The sequence below is a fragment of the Phyllostomus discolor genome, chromosome 11 (genome assembly GCF_004126475.2).
Source record: "Phyllostomus discolor isolate MPI-MPIP mPhyDis1 chromosome 11, mPhyDis1.pri.v3, whole genome shotgun sequence".
In the NCBI taxonomy this organism is placed as follows: Eukaryota; Metazoa; Chordata; class Mammalia; order Chiroptera; family Phyllostomidae; genus Phyllostomus; species Phyllostomus discolor.
In genome coordinates this window covers 44,354,999-44,376,242 of record NC_040913.2, presented here as the reverse complement: position 1 = coordinate 44,376,242, position 21,244 = coordinate 44,354,999, and the positions used below count along the sequence as shown (strand labels likewise).

At 39.5% G+C, this 21,244-nt stretch overlaps 1 protein-coding gene across 1 annotated transcript in view; it reads left to right on the top strand.

Moving 5' to 3' along the window:
- ENOX1 (ecto-NOX disulfide-thiol exchanger 1) overlaps positions 1 to 19,663 on the top strand; it is a 282,243-nt gene extending 262,580 nt beyond the window's left edge. Inside the window, exons 14-15 of the mRNA XM_028526797.2 lie at positions 8,919 to 9,004; positions 18,709 to 19,663. Of these exons, the coding sequence (XP_028382598.2) occupies positions 8,919 to 9,004; positions 18,709 to 18,840 (218 nt within the window). The 3' untranslated portion in view covers positions 18,841 to 19,663. The remainder of the gene's footprint in view (positions 1 to 8,918; positions 9,005 to 18,708) is intronic.
- The last annotated feature ends 1,581 nt before the right edge of the window (positions 19,664 to 21,244 follow it).

Below are 21,244 nucleotides of genomic sequence, written 5' to 3'. Positions count from 1 at the left end.
AAAGCATGAAGAAATAAGAATTCAAAAAAAACGAGGAGAAGCTTAAGAGCATCCAGGACATCTTTAAACATTCCAACATCCGAATTATAGGGGTACCAGAAGGGGAAGGGGAAAAGCAACAAATTGAGCATGTATTTGAACAAATAATAAAGGAGAACTTCCCTAATCTGGCAAAAGAAATAGTCTTCCAAGAAATCCAAGAAGCTCAGAGAGCCCCAAAGAAGTTGGACCCAAGAAGAAACACACCAAGGCACATCATAATTACATTAGCCAAGGTAAAAATGAAGGAGAGAATCCTAGAAGCAGCAAGAGATAAGGGGACAGTAACCTACAAAGGAGTTCCCATCAGACTGTCAGCTGATTTCTCCAAAGAGACCTTACAGGCAAGAAGGGGCTGGAAAGAAATATTCCAAGTCATGAAAGACAACGACCGACATCCCAGATTGTTCTATCCAGCAAAGCTCTCATTTAGAATGGAAGGGCAGATAAAGTGCTTCTCAGATAAGGTCAAGTTCAAGGAGTTCATCATCACCAAGCCCTTATTTTATGAAATGCTAGAGGGACTGATCTAAGAAAAGAAGATAAAGAAAAAACATGTATAGTAAAAGGACAGCAAACTCACAATTATTAACAACCACACCTAAAGCAAAACCAAAAGAAACTAAGCAAACAACTAGAACAGGAACAGAACCACAGAAATGGAGGTCACATGGAGGGTTAGCAACAGGGGGGTAGGAGGAGGAGAGAGGGGGAAAAGGTATAGAGAATAAGTAGCATAGAATGTAGGTTGAAAATAGATAGGGGGAGGACAAGAATAGTACGGGAAATGTAGAAGCTAAAGAACTCATAAGTATGACACATGGACATGAACTAAAGGGGGGGAATGTGGGTGGGAGAGGGAGTACAGGGTGAAGGGGAGAGAAGGGGGGAAATGCGACAACTGTAATAGCATAATCAATAAAATATATTTAAAAAAGGGATGTGGAAACCATTAAAAAGAACCAGTCAGAAATGAAAGATGAGGAACTAACTGAAATGAGGAACAAATTACAAGGAATTAACAGTAGCGTGGATGAAACCAAGAACCAAATCAGTGATTTAGAATATAAGGAAGCAAAAAAACACCCAATGAGAACAAGAAGAAAAAAGGGTTCAAAAAAATGAGGATAGTATAAGGAGCCTGTGGGACAATTTCAAGCATACCAACATTCACATCATAGGGGTGCTTGAAGGAGAAGAGAGAGAGCAAGAAATTGAAAACCTATTTGAAAAAAATAATGACAGAAAACTTCCCTAACTAGGTGAAGGACATACACATGAAGTCCAGGAAGCACAGAGAGTCCCAAATAAATTGGACCCAAAGAGGACCACACCAAGACACATCATAATCAAAATACCAAAGGAAAAAAAACAGAAAAAAATCTTAAAAGCAGCATCTGAAAGTATCTTATGCTGGGTGGCCTGGGTCACCCAGTATAAGAGAAAAACAGTTACTTTCCTACAAGGGAACTCCCATAAGGTTGTCAGCTGATTTCTCAAAAGAAACTTTACAGGCAAGATGTGATTGGCAAGGATCAAAGTGATGAAAAACACTGACCTACAACCAAGATTACTCTACCCAGCAAAGCTATCATTTAGAATTAAAGGAGAGATAAAGAGCTTCCTAGATGAGAAAAATCTAGAGTTCATCATCACCAAACCAGTATAATATGAAATGTTAAAGGGTCTTCTTTAAGAAGAAGATAAAAATATGAACAATAAAATGTCAATAAATACATATCTATCAATAATTGAGTCTAACAAGGAGAACAAAAACATAATTATAAATACAGGGAATGTTTTGATGTTTGCCAGATTGTAGGGGTGTCATGGGGATAGGCAAAAAAGGTGAAGGAATTAAAAAGTACAAATTAGTTGTTACAGAATAGTCATGAGGATATAAAGTACAGTATAGAGCATATAGTAGCCAAAGAACATATGCATGAGCCATGGAAAATGGACAATGGCATGGGGATTGCCTGAGGGAGTGGATGGGGTCTGAGTGGAGGGGGACAAAGGGTAGAAAACCCGGACAACTCTAGTAGCTTAGACAATAAAATATAATTTAAATTCAAAAAAAAAAAACAAGTGGGCAAAATTGAACAGCTTCAGACAAACTTATTAGGTACACATTCAGCTAAGGATGGAAAGTAACACTTAAAGAAATATACTGAGTTAAAACTATCTCTGGAATATAGTTTGGATCAAGAAGTAAAAGAAAAATGCCCTGGCTGGTGTAGCTCAGTGGATCGATGCAGGCTGCAAACCAAAGCATCGCAGGTTCAATTCCCAGTCAGGGCACATGCCTGGGTTGCAGGCCATGGCCCCCAGCAACCGCACATTGATGTTTCTCTCTCTCTGTCTTTCTCCCTCCCTTCCCTCTCTAAAAATAAATAAATAAAATCTTTTTTTAAAAAGAAAGAAAAACGGTAAGTTAAAAGAAATTGCAGGATTTAAGAAACTCTTTTTTGGTACATATTTAGTTTTATTGCAACAAAGCAACTTATATGTTTTTAATGTTTAAAATTATGCATCATCTTTCTTTTCCAGTGAAACAAAAGGAAAATTTAAAAATAAAAAGAAACAAATTATAGTAGAGAATGCCAACTCCCAATAAGATCCTACAGATTCTACTGATTCTCCCAAGTGGCAGGACTCAAATCACAATTATGAGACAATCTTTTTTTTTAAGGATGGTTGTCAAAAATCACAATTAAACATGCCGAAGGAGAAGCCCACTAAGCACACCCAAATATCTCAAACCCACCCTTTGTTGACTGTCTATAGCCCCAATTTTAATTTTTTAAACAAGAAAAAAGAGAATTACATATTGGTAAATGCTAACTATCCATATTCACATAAGAGACACCGTGTAATTTCTGAACCCAATATACAGAGAAAGGAAGAAAAAGCTACCAGCAGAGCTAAGGAAGCAGGAGGCTTTTCTTTTTCCCACAGGGCATGGTTGTATTGATTCCATAAAGGTTTCATTGAGACAGGAAGGGGTACAATTGAATTTGGACACAAAAGGGCAGAGATTCTTTTCCCACTGTATTCTGCTTAATGAACTTCCCTCCAAATAAGGTGAGACCCATGGTGTAAAGAGACAAAGACCTCAAAAACAGGGCAACTATGCACAAGAAGGAAAAAAAATACTACTGTTTGCTCCCAGGGACTGGAGAAAATTAAAAAAGAAGGTCAGAATCCATCAGTGTTCCATTAGTCATCTTCTCCTTCATCTTTCTCTCCTTCCTCCCTTCATCATCATCTTCATCTTCTTTCCTTCATTCCCTCTCAACCCGACTCATGGGTGCTGAGGAAGAGAACCCACATAACATCTGGCTGTGAAAATCAGCAGGGATTCATCAGCCATGTTGAGACTGGAGTCTGCTAGAAACCCAGCTCCTTATTCTTAAAGGGCCAACACACAAAATCTCATTGATGGGCACTCACCCTGGGCTGGGGTGGAGGGACGGTGGCTCAGAGTGGACCAGAGTCATACGGAGATAATAATATGTACAGATATTGAAGGAAAATTATATGATCTAAACAAATCATAAGAATGTATTTATTGGACTACTTGCATAACATTTTCATTGTTTCCCATTAACATATGACATACACAAACCATTACTTAAAATATTTTGTATCAACAAATAAAAAAGAGTGAATGAAGCTGTAATTATCTAACACTATTTGACTAACTTAAATGCTGCTCATTTGGTCTTAGGTCTAAAAATGAAGGTAAGTTAGATGATTGTGATTGGAAAATTTCAAAATACCTTTATGTGTCTGTTGAGACCTGGGCCTTCTTGATGAGGGATTTACCACAGGTTATACAGAGCTGGTTTGCGTAGCTTCCTAAAGTAGTTTCTAAAGCCCTGACATGTGCAAAAAGCTCAAGCATACTGACAGCCTCCTCTACTCCTTTTTATTTTCTTAAATTAAATACTTAACAGTTGTATTTCCCATTATTAGAATATCCATTATTAAATATGGAGACCTCAGCTTCTACATAGAAATGGCCCAGACCAATTGTTGAACCCATCCCTACTCAGCCTCCTCTACTCCTTTTTATTTTCTTAAATTAAATACTTAACAGTTGTATTTCCCATTATTAGAATATCCATTATTAAATATGGAGACCTCAGCTTCTACATAGAAATGGCCCAGACCAATTGTTGAACCCATCCCTTTGAAGATCCACCAATTCAGTAATGGCTAAGTTCTCCACCCTCAGTTCTTAGTGTTCCTTTTACCAAGCCTTTAGGTCCCTCCCAGAGAACAATAAAATGGTCTCTGGTTTCTAGTTTGTAATATTTTTCATTAAATTTTGCCTTAGACTGTCCTTTTTCCCACTTGCAAAAAAAAAAAATAAAAAATCCCAGTTCCTTTAAAGGAGGTGCAAAAAAGTTTTAGTTAATTATTTAGGAAACTCCCCCATCAAATGATTCAGATTCAAAACCAGGGGCTTGAAACTTCATTTTCTCAGACAACATGACTGATGCTTCTGGGATGTTACTGGTATGGGCAGTGGAGGAAGTAGTGAGGAAGAAGGGTGCAGTACTTGAGAGGATGATGATGAGTGTCTCCCACTTCTACTATATATCTAGCAATACTGAATAACTTGGTTGCCATTCATAGGAAAAGGTTAGTAAACTTTTCTTTAACTACCTGTCTTTGCCCCACATGTATGTAGTGACAATTACTAAACATTTATAAAGAAAAGCTAATGACTTGATAATATCAACTACAACTGAGATGGCTCTGTGTATATACCCTCCTAAGGAAAACTACTCATATCTGGGTCAGGATTTCTAATCTGAGTTTAGAAAGATAAATAGTAATCATATAAGCATTATTCCCTTAGTTTTTAAACAAAATAGTTTCAATAAGAAGTGTCCATGCCCAGGGAAACGCAATAAAAAATAAACAAATAGGATTACATCAAACTAAAAAGCATCTGCACAACACAGGAAACAAACCATTAATAAAACAAAAGACAACCAATTGAATTGGATTGCAAATCATATTTCCAATAGGGTATTAATATCAAAAATATATAAAGAACTCTTGCAGCTCAACTACAAGAAAAAGCAAACAACCTTATTAAAAAATAAGCAAAGGACCTGAATAGATATTTTCCCAAGGAAAACATAGGTATGGTCAACAGGCATGTGAAAATGTGCTCAACATCACTAATTATTAGAGAAATACAAACTAAAACCACAATGAAATATCATCTCACACCTATTAGAATGACTACCATCAATAAATAAACAAGTAAGTGCTGGTGAGGATGTGGGGAAAACAGAACCCTCATACACTGTTGATGGGAAGTAAATTGGTGTAGCTACTATGGAAAATAGTATGGAAGTTCCTCAAAAAATTAAGAACAGAACTACTGTAACAATTTCTCTTCTAGTTATTTATCCAAAGAATATGAAAACATTTATTCAAAAAGACATATACACCCCTATGTTCATTATTTATAGTAGCCAAAATATGGAATAACCCATGTCCATCAACAGGTGAATGAATAAAGAGATGTGGTAGATAAGTAGGTAGGTAAATAGATAGACAGATAGATAGAGAAGATAGAACAATAAATATAACAAATGGAATATAACTCAGTCATAAAAAAGATAAATACTGCAATTTGTGGCACTGTGGATAGAATTTAAGGGATTTGTGCTAAGAGTGATAAATCAGATAGAAAAGGACAAAAACTTTATGTGAAATATAAATTTTAAAAAACAAATGAACAAGAAAAACAAACTCATAGATACAGGAAACATATTGGTGGGTAAAAGAGTAGGTATAGGGGAAAATAGGTAAAGGGGGTCAAATACATGGTGAACTAGAACTTGGAAACTAGAATTTTGGTGTTGAGCACTATAGTGTATACAGATATCAAATTATGTTGTACATCTGAAATGTGTATATAAGTATTTACCAACATTACCTCAAGTAAAAAATTAAATTTTGAAAAGGTTTCCATGCCCAAAACAACCAAGTTATTATGCCTTTCTGAATCCATAACAGGATGAGTTAAGGGCAGGGATCACAAGTGAATATGTCTCAAAGTAATCTGATTTTAGAAAGGTTACTATATCATTTGTTAAACAATGTTTAAGATTCTTATTTATCCCCATTTATCAATAATTGAACAATAGAGCAGCAAAATTTTTAAACAGGCACACTGGCTGTTCTAAGTTCTAGAGGATAAATTCATTTAACCCACATCTATCCTAAGTGCATACTATATTTGCAATACTGAACCAGAATTCGCAAAGACTATGGACAGGGTTCCATAAGAGTGCAGACCAGGACTGGGACTGAGAACAGTCAACAGTGAAAGAGAAGGATGGTACGTGTTCACAGAGCGACCACTCCTAGTCTTCCCATTTCTGGTATCCCTCAATTTCCTCTCTCAGCTCTTTATCTTTTAGGTGAAGTGTTATCAACCTCTCCCCCATACTCCACCCAGTCCTCTTCTGACTCATTCTATTCATTCTACTAAAGATATTTAGGTAACTTCATGTCACACCCCCTTGGGCATTTATAGGACAGTCTGTGGGTTCTTGGGAGATGTTGGTAAGTCTCTGTCCAGTAGAGATAGTAATATGAAAACTCTTTTTCTCGATTTGCTGAGGCCTCTGGGGTACTTAACTCATAAGACTGCTCAAGCCCCTCTCTACCTTCTGAGATGCTTTTGCCCATAAGAAACTCACACATCCTTGTCACCCCCAGTGGTACAATGCCACACTGCTTGCTCCCCCTCTCAGCCCCACCACCTCCCCTATGCTTGGTCAGCACAAAGCCAGATCTGTCAGTCTGCTGCCTAAGCAGATGTGGGACCCATGAGACGAATGCTGCCCACTCCTGCAGATCCCCTCCTGACTCTTGGAGCGCCCCCTCTCCTCCCTGTGTGTGAGAAGAACTGCTCACTAGAAACACCTTTGCTTAGTCACAAAGCCAGAGCTGACCATTCCTGTCCTCCTTATGGGGAGGGGGTCTGCCTGTCATTTGTTGGAGGGTCTCTGGAAAGTGGTGTATGTCCAAGTACCACTTGTTCTCAGCCTGGGACAGCAGGGAAAGTCCCATTCCCCATCCTGAAGGATCCTGTCCCCTTCCCACTTAAGAAATGCAAATAAATGTGTTATTTTCAAAATACTTCTATTCTAATTTTTCTTTTAGTAAATCATTCATGAGCTTCCGTATCTTAGCTCTTATTAGTAATGCAATTATGTACAATACCACTTCACCAGATTTAAGAATTTCAGACACAGGAAAGCAGTTACCAAATCTGGAAAATTAAAAGATAAATTAACAAATAAAGTGGTAGGAGAGGAACTAAACAATACCACTTAAGTAAATTAAAAATGGCTATTTGCCACCTAAAGATATTAAAACTACCACTATTGCCTTTTGTCATCACCAGTGTTTGCCCAAAAGTAATTATGAAAAGAACATTTTAGCAAAAAACAGAAGAACACAATCTCAGAATAAAATGGTAGTGCTTTATAACTCAGGAAAAAGAGATCAGTTTCTGAAAGTGAGGTTTGAGCTTTATGGAGAAATGTAATGAATTATTTCTATCTTCTTCATTTCACTGCCATCCAAGAAAACCCACCTACAAGCAGTGTTCTGAGGACAAGGCTTTGAGACTGCTTGTCTAGACACTTTGGTTCATGGCCTCAGCCTAAGGATAAACTGCTAACTTTTCTTTAAAAACTGGCAAGCCTCCCAGAGCATCCCAAGCATCACACAAGATTAGAGGGGCATGAGAGTCTACTCCAGACCAGTCCAAGGCCACGTGCTATTCACAGGGTGACCTAGTACAAGAATGACAGGCTCTCATCTAGTCTCTCCCCGACTGCATTTCATACAAGGTGGGGCTTCCCTTTGCTTTAGCTTTCAAGCATCAAAGCTTTCGAATATACAATGTGAGGGTTTATTCTCAGATTTAAGTCATCTCAAAGCCTGCTTAAAAGAGAACCAAACAACTAGCAGTCTGAACACAGTTTCTTAACAAACAGAAGCATACAGTCTGTGGAATCAACATCATCATAGTCACTATTTTGATTTTGGATATAGGAGCAGGGAGGGTAGAAAGGTAATGCTTTTACCTCAGCCATGACAGCAACGTCAAGCTTTTCATTTGTTATTACAATGTTGACAATTGATTTTTCACAATAGAAAAGCCTTCTGATTTACTATCAGACTCCCGCCAAACCATCCATTCCTGAATCTTTCCAATGATCTTGTAAATTAGCACAGAGAGAAAGAGAAAGCAAGCTGGCCCCCTTGAGATACCAGCAACAACCAGGGGAAAAGAGCAAATGTTTCAGAAAGGATTTATGCTTCCTTCTGTGGTAGTTATGTGAAATATGGATTAAATACTTTTCATAACCAGCAGCTATAACTGTCAGGAAAATTTGAGGCAGTGTGATTTCTGACACAGCTGTATGAGCCATTTTCATATGGCAGAGTTCACTAAAGGAAAGAAAAGAGAGAATTTTATCCTCCCCATAACTACGATTTTACATTGGTAAATCAAGCATAAAATTAGTAGTTGAATGCTTCCAGGAACCTTTGTTTAGCAGTACCTTCATTCATCTGTATATTATCTCAGGCTCTAGCTTTTATAACTACTGTCATTCTATGAGATGGAGTGTTCTGTTTGTCCTGTTACTATTACTGTCTTCTGAATGGGCTGTTATTGAATGCTTTGTGGAGAGCTGTTAGAAAGGGCAAGACTATATATGACTTAGCCTGACAAAACCACCACTGGAGTTAGGTGGCATTACAATATGTTATCTAATAGATGAGACTCATTTGCCTCTCAGTAACCAATGTTTGTCCTTTTAATTCAGGCATCATATCGACGTTTCTTCACGTCCATCCTTTCGGAGCCAATATAGAATATCTCTGGTCATACATGCAACAGCTGGACTCTAAGGTAAACTCTTATTCCAGAGGGGCTCCCACCTCTGACACTGAACTCGCTGATTGCTGGCTGCCAGAGGACCATGTGCACTGAGTCAGGGATGCAGTAGCACATGGAGGCTGACCAGCACTTCTTTACAAGGACCTTGGTTTTGGGCAAATAGTTGTCCTCTTTTCACTTTTGTCTTTGTAGAAAGAAGAGCAGTTATCTAAAATTACAGTGACTTCCAGCAGATGTCAAATTAGTTTTAAAAGCATTCTGAGGGATTTAAAATTGCAGTGTGGCCTGAAAGTTCCCAAAACAAGGGAGAAATCAGGTCAGGGCAGCTTGTGGGGCATTATCTTTAGCCCATAGTCTCACAGAACTCTATGTTAAGGACTCCACACAACAGAGGAAAAAATTACCTCAAATAACATAAAGATCTGATATGACTCTCAAGAAAATTGCTAGTAATGCTTGTTTTTTAGCATTATTCTCTAAATGGCAAAAATTACTAAGTCAGCTTTGACCCTCAAGGGTCACTCCCAGAGTCCGGACATCACTCCTCATTTCTCTGTGGCTGTTTTTCCCATTTGCAAATCAGCTATACTCCTAGCCCACTGCAGTGTTTTTAGATCCAAAGAGAAGGGGCAAAAGAGCACAATTATGTATCAAATTCCAGTGAACAACAAGATGGGTCCCTGCGGAAATAAAGGGATGCCACTAACCAGTGCTGCCGGCACCAGGAGGTCCTGGAAGTGGATGGACACAGAATCAAACACAGAATCTGGGCCTGTCCCTCAGTAGCTTGTTAAATGTCCTGCTTGAAAGAAAAATGGAAGAAGCAGCTCTTACACAGGGCACAGCAAAGTACTTGGAATTTGTAGGACCAGGAGCACAACCGATAGTTCTAGGGCCCTGAAATTCACACATATAAGTCACTCTAAGTTTTCAATGGTTAGTATCAGTTAAATTACTACACTGTGCTCTTATTTTGATTCAAATGATCTTACCAATTGATGATCCCACAATTGCTTGGCTTTTCTAAATAGGTCTTATACTTCCCCTTTGAGAGAAGTCATGTGAAACAAAAAGTATTTTTCAGCCATAAAGATTCATGCCTTTTTATTCTATCACAGCTGGCGATGGGGAACAAAAACCAAAGCAAGGTGAAAGGGAATGAGGAGATTGTAAGATTCTTCAATTTAACGATCATAATAGTGTCTTCCATGTGCACTCCCCTCATATAGACAGGGAGGTAGTGGAAAATGCTCATTTTAACTCACAGGAAGTGAGAAGAAAGAACTCTAGATGTCACCTTGTTGAGAGAAAACTTTGAAGGGCTTCTTTGTTTTTTTTTCCTCCACCAATACCATGCTTCCTTACTATCTCCACTGCTTTTGCCTAGTGATTTCCATGTAATACTGCTGCACCAATGTGTTTGACCTAAAATAAGCCCTTGAGAAATCATTCCTCTAGTTGTCCTTATCTTCCCTGGTATTATTGACATTTCTTTCCTCCCCTGCACAGAAATCCTAAGTGTGAAGCCTTTGTGGAGAAGCAGTTGTTTTTAGTATGAACTGAAATAGCCAAAGAGTCCACTTGTCATTTGTCTAGAATTCCAGGGCTCTGGTCTCCACTGCTGCATCAGGGCAGGCTGGTGATCTGTGCATCTGTGAAATGTGTGTGCGTGTTGTCACACAAGCACGTGAGTGCACATGTGCATGTGAAATCACCTGGGGATGATAAATAGTGAATTATTTGGGTGGAATAGAGGCTCTTGTTTTATTCCTACCCTCAGGACAGAGTGTCCATCATCCATTTGGTCAGGTGAGATTTGTGTGGTCGCCCTCAGATGTCTCTGAGGAGAGAATTCACATACCTGGTGTCTGGTCATGGTGTCTGGTCTGATGATGGTTTCGAAAAGGAATTTAGTCAAGGGAAATTCCATTTCATCTCAGACTGGTACTTTTATTATAGAAGATAATGAAGAAAGTATTTTCCTCACAGAGGAAATACACAGTGTCCCCAGACAGCCATCCATCTCCTGAATGAAACGCTCAGTAGAGCTGTCAAGTTTTTCCTCATGCCTGAGGTAAAACATACATTGAAAAAGTGCTATGACTTAAGACTCCTGGGTGCTAGGGATTAGACAAAATATTCTTTCTATCCCAGTGAAACTGAAAGGATATTGACTTTTTAATTCCGAGAGCAAATTATTGCTATATACTGGAATTCCAAATCCTCAGGGCTTTAAGCAGAAAACAAAATAATGAAAGGTTGTCCTGTAAGTACCCACCAGGGCCTTGTCCCTGCCTCAACCACAAAACAGCTAATAATCTTGAATCCGCAGCCAGCCAGCCAGCCGGTGCCAAGGGTCTCCAGTGCAGCCTCTGGTTAATCGGAACCAACAAGTGTCACGGGCTCCCCACCAGGTTTGGTTGGTGTTACATTCAGACAGTGGCTTCCTCCTGGCCTCCACAACACCTGGGTAGGGGTCTTGGGGAATGCTGACTCCAGTAGGATAGCTTTGTAAAAATTCCACCTAAAACAACACAGTTCCATTGACATCGGACAATGTCACCATTGCCACAAATGCAGTAAAAATACATTTAGATGCTGCCTATCCTAGCGCTGATGAGAGCAAGCAAAGCAGGCTCAATCTAGCCTGCGGTGGAGCTGTCTTTATGAGGATTTTCCAAGACCGCTTGTGGATATAAGAATGATTAAAAATGGAAGGAGAGACAGGAATTAATTTAAATTCTCCTGGGCATGTAGTCTGCATATGCCTCCCATGTGTAGCATGACAGACCACTTTCCCATTAAAATTTATTTCTACTCTGATAATGATAATTGCATGTCTTTCTCTTCTCAGCCTCCTCTAAAGCACTCACTGCCATTCACTCAGCTCTGTCATATCAAAACCATCTGACCAAGTCAGAAAGATTCATTCAGATTCATTCATAGGAAAACAGGGCAAGTTGGGTAGGGGAATCAAAATGCATGCCCTGGGCACAGGCAGGTAAGGTCTTTAAACAGGCAACACTATCTTGAAAATGGTTTCTGATCAATGCATAGAATCTCCCCTTCAGACCAGAACTCCTCAAGCCCACTTGCTAATCCTGAGGAAAGAAGAGGTGAGCATTGGCAGGTCAGTATTTCCTATTTTACAGTCCATAGGATGGATCCTTCTGTTCTTCTTCCAATTTGTGTATTCATTAGGAGACTAAGACCCAATTCTCCAAATGTTTTTGGCTGCTCCCTCTAGCTATCTGCAGCCTCTCCCCAAGGCCCACTGAGTGGAAGCTTTGATTCTGAAAACCAGATTCAACATGATGTAGCTACAGATGCTGGAGGATTCAAAAAGACTTGCCATTTTGTCATGATACCACTGTTGGTGATGGGCTCAGGTGCTCGTGGGTACATGCACATTTCCCACCAGAGGATCGAACCATTTGCATTTCTGTAGTAAAAGCACAACTCTGGAAACACAAAATTAAAATATCTTATCAGTTCCAAAGGGATTCGAATCAGTCTTAATGGGAGAGCATTCTTTCCCGGACTATAGCTAGGCAGTAGTGTAGATGAAATGTCCCCAGTGGTGTTTGTAAGATTGCCCACCTAAATAATCTTAAAATTATGTATATTCTGGTGTTCTCCTAAATAATCACCTGTCACAGTATATTAATGATTGAATGAGCCTTCTGTTGCTTAGACAGGCTATAATGAAAGTGTTTTTTAGACATCACAGCACCTCTGGAAAGCATATGACATATGAAGTATTGGAGGTATATATACCTCCTTTTGGCTAGAAAAAATTAAAAGACATTTGCTCACCTACAGCCAGAGAAATTGACAGGGTTGTCAGGGACCCAGTGAACACTCAGGTAATTCACTGCTTTTCCCGTACTCAGCACTGTCCTAGGGACTAGAAAGAACAGGGAATGGCCAAAAGAAATTTAAGAACACTGCTCTCAGAAAGCTTGTAGTCTAGATGAGGAAATGGCATATCAATAAAGCAGCTTCGGAATCAGACATGAGCTAATGAAGTGCTAAATTGGGCAGGCAGATATTTAGTGACATAGGAGATATCCTTGAATCCACACTTGTTCTTGTTACTTCCCTCTGAAGCACTTGAATGCTCCTTGTGCATGTCCTCCCATTCTCTTTCTCCCCTTCCTTCTTTCCTTTCTTCCTCCTCTCGTTCTGCATCAGATCTTTCCTTTTCTCCTTCTAATTCTTTCCTTCTATTTATCTCTTCCCTTCTTTCCTTTTTTCCTCCACCTGTTCTTTCCTTCCTCCCTCCTCTATTCCTCATTCTTCACTTACTTCTTTCCTTATTCTCCCACACTTCCTTCTTTGTGTCTTCCCCCACCTCACATTCTGTATTTCTCTCTGCAAATGTCTGTGGTGGTATCAATGTGCTGATGGTGTGCTTTGCCCAGGGATATGAAAAATGTGTGTTGAAGGCAAACAGTCAGTTTACCCCTTGGAAGGAATTCTGGTCTTGCAGTTGGCTGCTCTGACTGTCCAGCCTTGACAAAGCCCATGCCAGTGTCTTTGCAGTACCTCAGTACCTCAGACAAGAGCCCCACATCACTTGGCTTCCTTTGCCTGACTGATTTGGGACATAGAGCCAACCATCCTTATAAAAAAAAAAATGGGTTTATATCTGCTTGTGCCAATTTACACATGTGCTTAGAGGTCTGGTAAGAAGGCAGTGGGCTTGGACTAGAGTCCACAAATCAGAGGAAAAATCAAGATCTTACAAATCGCCTCTATGGGGTTATCAACCACAGAAGCCCCTTTGACACTGGGGCCTCTATTCCTTCTCATCTTTTCTTCTTCTTTTTTTTTACATTAGGACAACTGAATCCTTTCTAAAAGAATAAATGTTAGACTTGGAAATTTTTAAGCAAAACAGGGTTGGGGGATCCACTGACATCAAAGGCTGAAAATACACACACCACCAGTTTCTTGGAACAAAAGCCAGCTGAGTAAGAGGGTAATAAAAACGTGTTTATGACAATCTTCCTCACCTTATAGAGCACCAAATACACGATGAATGGAGGAATGAGGTTTCATAGTCACAGCACATGCCTCTAACCTCCATCATAATGCCACGCAGGACTCTTAACCAGATGTATTTCGTTCTCCTCATGGCATCCTTGTGAGAAAGGGAATGCAGTGCTGGGAGAGCAGGCTACAGCCCCTCCCCTCAGCAACTGGGCTGGCAGCCCTGGGCCCCAGAGTCCTGTCCATGACACAAGGATGCTTAGAAAGAATCCCTGCTCTCCAAAGGGATGCAGCAAAGGGAATCCTGCACAACCAAGGAGGAAATGGGTACATTTCACACTGAGCTCATCCAGGGAGGCTGGCTGCTTTGTTTAATGTGATGACATCATGACTCTTTCCGTTCTCAAGAGCAAGAAATTACTGTAGGATGATAAGGAATAGTGTGAAAGCAAAAATTAGAAATTATTTATAAGGAGGAGATGAAAATAGAAATAAAGTGAATGAAGGTATTTGCAAAGTAAAAACTCTTTTGCCATAGTGTATAAAAGGAAGACAAGTAGAACTTTCTCTTGAATTTTTCTTGAAAATCCAAAATGGAATATCTCATAAAGGTTATTTATTTTTTTTCAGGGTATAGAAAGGTTTAAAAACCATTAATCTAACCTAAAAGCAGTTTCTCCTTGATCTTTCTTCTGGCATGACATACAAACATCTTTAAGGAACTGCTCTAGAATTTAGCTGAGCCCCTTAGTAAATGGATATAGTAGACAGGAATTCACTTGAGGTGGTCTGTTCTGTAATTGTAGCACATTCCTGTCCACATTATTTACAACTTTATGGTAGAATTAGGCTATCACCCTTCACTATTAACAGCAATTTAGAGTTAACTACTTGTGAGGACACAAATTTCCATTATATCCATTTCTGGCTATGTCAAAATCTGAGGAATGGTTACTTAGTTATTCAAAGTAAGTATATACAAGCATTCAAATCTCAGTTTCACTACTTCTTAGCTGTGTATCCTTGGACAACTTTTTAAACATCTCTGTGCCTCAGTTTTACCCTCTGTACTAAATGATAATCCAACAACTGCCTTCAGAGCATATCTGGCTCTGAAGTGCTGAGTGCTGGCTGCCATTTGTTTTGTGCTTTACAGCACACAAGAGACCCGTTACATCCTCTCAGTTTGAAATCTTTGCCCCAACCCTAGTGGCCACATGAATTTTAAATAGCTTGCCCAAAGACAGGAGCTTAATATATGGCAGGGCCAGCACTTGGATCCAAGTCCTCAGAGCATTCAGTGAGTTTCTTTCCAATTCCCTTGTCTTGAAAAGGAGAAAACACCCAGAGGTAATATGACTTAGACAAGGTGGTGAAGGAGGTTGATGGTCATGCCATGAGTGGAATCCAAATCTCACTTCTTTTGTCCAGCAAGTGAGGAGTTTCTTTGCTTGTTTAATGAGCTTTCTGATGAGATGATGCACATAAAGCACTTGCTCTGAGGGGCTCTGGCCACAGTGAGGACTCTCTTTTTCTGTCTTCTGCTTCCTTTGAGGTTGAATTTAGTTAGACTCAGGTCAGAAAACCATGTAAAAACCAAGATTTCTCAGGATCTGCTTTCTGTTTTGGTGAATGGTTCATGTGAGGGTTCATTAGCATATGAATTTGTAGAAGCTGGTTGAGTTGGGAATTTTCCATTTTGCCTGTTGATGTTGCTGTCACTGTAAAGGATTCATCACAGAGATCCTGCCTGCCTGTACACAGGCCCCTACCCAGTGGTCCCGATCCAGGAGCAGAGAGGCAGTGACCAAGAAGATTATTTCCAGGTCTCCCTCCACAGTCTGCACCCCCTGAGGTGACTGGCAATCACTGGTTAAGAAGAAGGCCAGGGAGCCTGGATCTGCCCCCAGCTCTACATTTACTGTCTGAATTACCCTGCACTAGGTGCCTAATCTCTCTGGACCTCAGTTTCCTCATTTTAAATTACTCCCTCTCTTAGGAGACTGTGGTAAAATTAAAGAGAGTATTTTCAGAAGAGTCTGGCAAGGGAACGGTTCTGGAGGACAGTTTTCACACTGTTTACAGCCAGCTGCAGGGCCGCTGCATGGCATTGCTGACCTGATGACCCCAGCTGGCCTCCTACACAGATGCCATCTTCAGATCAGATGTTTATTTTACCTTCAAAGCTCTGCTTTTTTTCTTCCTTCCTGATGAAGAGCACAAGCTTCTTCCCCACTTTTCAAAGGGAGGTGATAGTTATGCTGGAGACAAGCCTATGAAGGACTGGCTGTTACCTCAGTCTGTCAGCGCTTAATCTAAGGACCACTCATCCCAAGGCTGTCGCTGGGATTTGCATGGAACTGAAGCCTGTGATGCATCACTTGTGCTGTCCTCCTACAAAAGCAGGAAGGGAGCTTGTTTAGAGGATAACTTGGCCTCAGAAAACCTAAGGAAAGCTGCCTTTTGGACCAACTAAAAACGGGGTTTGACCACATACCTCTCTGTACTTATTTTGTTTAGCCTGTGGATACAGAGCTTGAACCACCTACCACCAGGTTTGATATTAGTGTGCTGTCTGCATTGATGTGTGGATATATAGGGAGTGTATTTGTGCTACGCACTGTGCTACATTTTACATATAATTCTCTCAATAACACTAGAGAGGAGATTGTTATTTCTTTTCTTTTTTAAAAGATTTTATTTATTTATTTTCAGAGAAGGGGAGGGAAAAAGAGAAGGAGAGAAATATCAATGTGCCTCTCACACACCCCCAGCTGGGGACCTGGCCTGCAACCCAGGCATGTGCCCTGACTGGGAATCTAACAGGCAACCCTTTCTTTCACAGACTGGTGGTCAGTCCACTGAACCACACCAGCCAGGGCTGTTATTTCTGTTATACACATAAAGAAAGAGAATTACAGCTATTAAGTGACCTGCCCAAAGTCACACAGCTTGCTTGAGGACTAGCCCCAATTAAAATTCAAGCCTGTGTGATTTAAGCCCCCATTCTTAACACAAATATGCCTGAACATAAGAATTACATGGAGTGATTTTTAAAAACAGATTATCTGGGCTATACCCCAGATCATCTGAATTACAGTCTCCAGAGAAGGAGCTAGAGAATTTTTTTTAACAAGTACCCCAGGTGCTTAATATTTAAAAGAACAACTACACCCCTAGTTCTTCTCCTGCTGCTGATGACACTCATGGGGAGAACTTAGCATACCAATGCACAGGTCCCAACCCACATGCGCAACTTTGTCCCAAAGTCTGTCTGATAAAACAGCTCTGCAGTTCAGTCAGATTTCTCAGCTATAAAATGGAGAACATAATCTCTTGTCTCGTGAGTCTTGTAGGAGTGCTGTGAGAATTAAATGAGGACGAAGGTCCTGGTGAGGTGCTTTGCGCAGTGCTCATTGAAAGAAAATAGGCTTTTCAAAATCTCCATGAACCTTTTAATCATCTGTTTAGTAGGCTTTTGTAGGTTGATCTTAGAATCTACTAATCTGTTCAACATGGTTTTATGGGAAAATGCATTCAAATTTCAAAATAATTCCCACAAAAAATTTTTAAATATAATTGACTTCTACTTTCAGGACTACTTCTTAAAGTTTTGTATTATAGGCCCAGGAACACTGGATATATCACATGCAGTCGTTTCCATGTGAATATTAAGTGAACAGTTGATTTGACTTCCTGAGCTATTTGGTCTCTCTTTGAAATTAATCTTAATATTGTTAAACGGACAGCGTAGACCTTAGAATGGTATCCATACGGCAATCATACCATGGAAAATAATAACAGGTTTGACTCAGGGAACATTTCCATGTGCCTGAATCTGTGCTAAGCCAGTGATCTTTACACATCCTTATGAAATCTTGTTACTCCCACTTCCTGAGGCTTAGAGAAACTATCTTGGTAGGCAACATTTAATAGATACAAGATTCAAACAGAAATGTCAGACCCCTAATTCTAGAGTCTTACACACCTTTCTGTATGGGGTCCCCATACACACACATGGGTTAGGAAGCAAACACATGGAAACAAGAACAATGGCTATGTTGGAGGAGGATTGTGGTTAATTTGCTCTTTATTGAAGATAAAATGAGTTATTGGTATAGAAATGTATGAAATTAAAAAAGCAGTAGAAAAAAAATGCATTAAAAAATCTACCTGAATTTTAAGACTAGATGTCAAGACTTTTATTGCTATAGGTTTTGGGTTTCTATTCCTAATCTTTTATTGTCTTCTGGTCCCTGTGAAAGTTAAAGGTAGAGAAAGAAGAATGGCAAGAAATCAACCTACGTTCTCTGTAGCCCTCAGTGTGGGGTAAGAGTGCTGCCCTTCCTAGAACAGGATGAGGCGCCATAGATTTCCCTGAGCAGTGGTGCTTTACTTCCAGCTCTGCTCTGTCCCCCCGATACCCCTGGTATGTCACAAGAGGGCTGTTCAGGCACAGCACTGCCAGCAAGGTAGCCATCCACATGAAGGGTGGACCTGGAACTTTCTGTCCGTTTTCCCCATGTCCCTCCCCAACAACTGCTCACAGAATGAGAAGGAATCCCATCCGTGCCTTCCTCACGCTGCTAAGACAAGGACATTACTCGACAGCCAAATGGAAAACTTTGTGCTGTCTCACTGGAAAAGCCATCCTCACCCAGCCCCTGCTGCCTCTACAATGCGTTCCTCTCCTAAAACTGACTTTCCTTCCTTCCTAACAGATATCAGCAAATGAAATTGAAATGCTTCTGATGAGACTGCCACGCATGTTTAAACAGGAATTCACAGGCGTGGGAGCAACACTGGAAAAAAGGTGGAAGTTGTGTGCCTTTGAAGGAATCAAAACAACTTAACTATGAAAAGCAAAACAAAATCTCTGGAAATGAAACCGCCTGAACCCGTCCGGGGCTGTGCAGTGTGAGCGCAGGAGGTTCGGGTTGGTCCTGCGCGGACCTCGGTGGAGCCAGCAGAGCCTGACTAGTTCCATCTGTGGTGTTCTCTTGTGAGTGGAAATGTAATAGTGTACCAGTTCCCTAAAACAAACAAAGCTTCATACTGTGACAGATCTGTTTCCTATGAAAACCACACAATGATTCCACAGTCATAATGATGGCAAAATCTTCAGATATGCTACATTTGAGAATAGCTCACCAAGCAAAATATTTAAAGTTAATGATGGTGTAGCGATGGTTGTTGCTAGGCTACAGAGTTGTATATATAATGTATAGCTGAAATCATTCGATGACATTTTCCTAAAAGTCTTTCTGTTTTAGTAAAAAAAAAAACTAATTTTACAGTGAGGAGAAATCATACCAAAAGAAAACTTGAATATGTGTCTGAACAGTTATTGTATTTTAATATAAATTAAGTTATATGCTATTCCAAGGACTTTTGCCTTATTGAAGAGGCAGAAAATGTGATTGGGCTCCTTGGGAATGCTATATCAAGAATATTATTTTTCTAATGTAACAATTCTCCATCATAAGTTCTTTTAACACGGACTGCATAATAATTTTCATAAAATGTAAATAAAGGAAGAAACTAGTGCTATTGTCTTGTACTTGGTATGTAATATTGGGGTTTATGCATCAAAATAAATATTCAGTAAATATTCCTGTTACAAATTTTATAGCAAAGATATTAAATTTTTTTTCAATAAATATGACTTCTACCATATTGGTTTTGCAAATTATTATTTGTTGTATTTTAATTCTTCCTCAAGAAATTTTCATGTTTTTGAGTCTCATCTCATATCCCATCATTTTTAAATGATTAAATGCATGAGTGACATTGAGACAAAACATTTTTTAAAAGAGGACTATATAAAAATTGTGAAATGGCAAGTGCTACAAAAAGGAGATTATACATTAGAATACATGTTATGAAAACACCAAGAAATAGCATCTAAATGAGGTCAATGTAAAATATACCTTTGTTTTGTGTATCATGGGCAGGTACACAGTAACCAGTTAGTTAATTTTATTAATTCCTGGATTTATTTATTTGTATATTTGCTGGAAAGCATCCAAATTAGAAAAGGAATTAAACAAGTCACACCTGGACCAACAGTTTAAACAGAATTTGGGTTTCACCTCTTTCTTTTAATTTCAAGAAAAATATAGTTTTAAATTGTATCTCCTTCGTGCTATTTTACAAAAGAATCACCAGAAAGCAGGTACTTAAGATATTAATTTTAATTTTGTAAATATATTTTATGGATTATGCTATTACAGTTGTCTCATTTTTCCCTCCTATATTCCCCTCTGCCTTGCACATCCCCTCCCACCAGCATTCCCCTGCCTTAGTTCATGTCCATAGGTCATACATGTAAGTTCTTTGGCTTCTCCATTTCCTACACTATTCTGAACTTCCCTTCTATTTTGTACCTACCCTATATGCTTCTTATTCCATGTACCTTTTCCCCCATTCTCTCCCCTCCTCCTCACCACTGATAACCCACCATTGATCTCCATTTGTGATTCTATTCCTATTCCAGTTTCCTTAGTTTTTTTTTTTAATTTGTTTTAGGTTCAGTTGTTGAAAGTTGTGAGTTTGTTGTCATTTTATTCATATTTTTTATCTTCTTTAGATAAGTCCCTTTAACATTTCATATAATAAGGGCTTGGTGATGATGAACTCCCTTAACTTGACCTTATCTGGGAAGCACTTTATCTGCCCTTCCATTCTAAATGAAAGCTTTGCTGGATAGAGCCATCTTGGATGTAGGTCCTTGCCTTTCATGACTTCGAATACTCTTTCCAGCCCCTTCTTGCCTGCAAGGTTTCTTTTGAGAAATCAGCTGATAGTCTTACAGGTACTCCTTTGTAGGTAACTATCTCCTTTTCTCTTGCTGCTTTTAAGATTCTCTCCTTATCTTTAATTTTGAGGAATATAATTATCAGGTGTCTGGCTGTTTGCTTCTCTGGGTCCAACTACTTTGGGACTCTCTGAGCTTCCTGGACTTCCTAGAAGTCCATTTCCTTGGCCAGATTGGGGAAGTTCTCCTTCATTATGCTTTCAGATAATTTTCAATTTCTTGCTCTTCCTCTTCTCCTTCCAGCACCCCTATGATTCTGATATTGGAACATTTAAAGTTGTCCCGGAGGTTCCTCAGCCCCTCCTCATTTTTTTGAATTCTTGTTTCTTCATTCTGTTCTGCTTGAAGGTTTATTTCTTCCTTCTGGTCCAAACCATTGATTTGAATCCCAGTTTCCTTCCTGTCACTGCTGGTTCCCTGTACATTTTCTTTTATTTCAC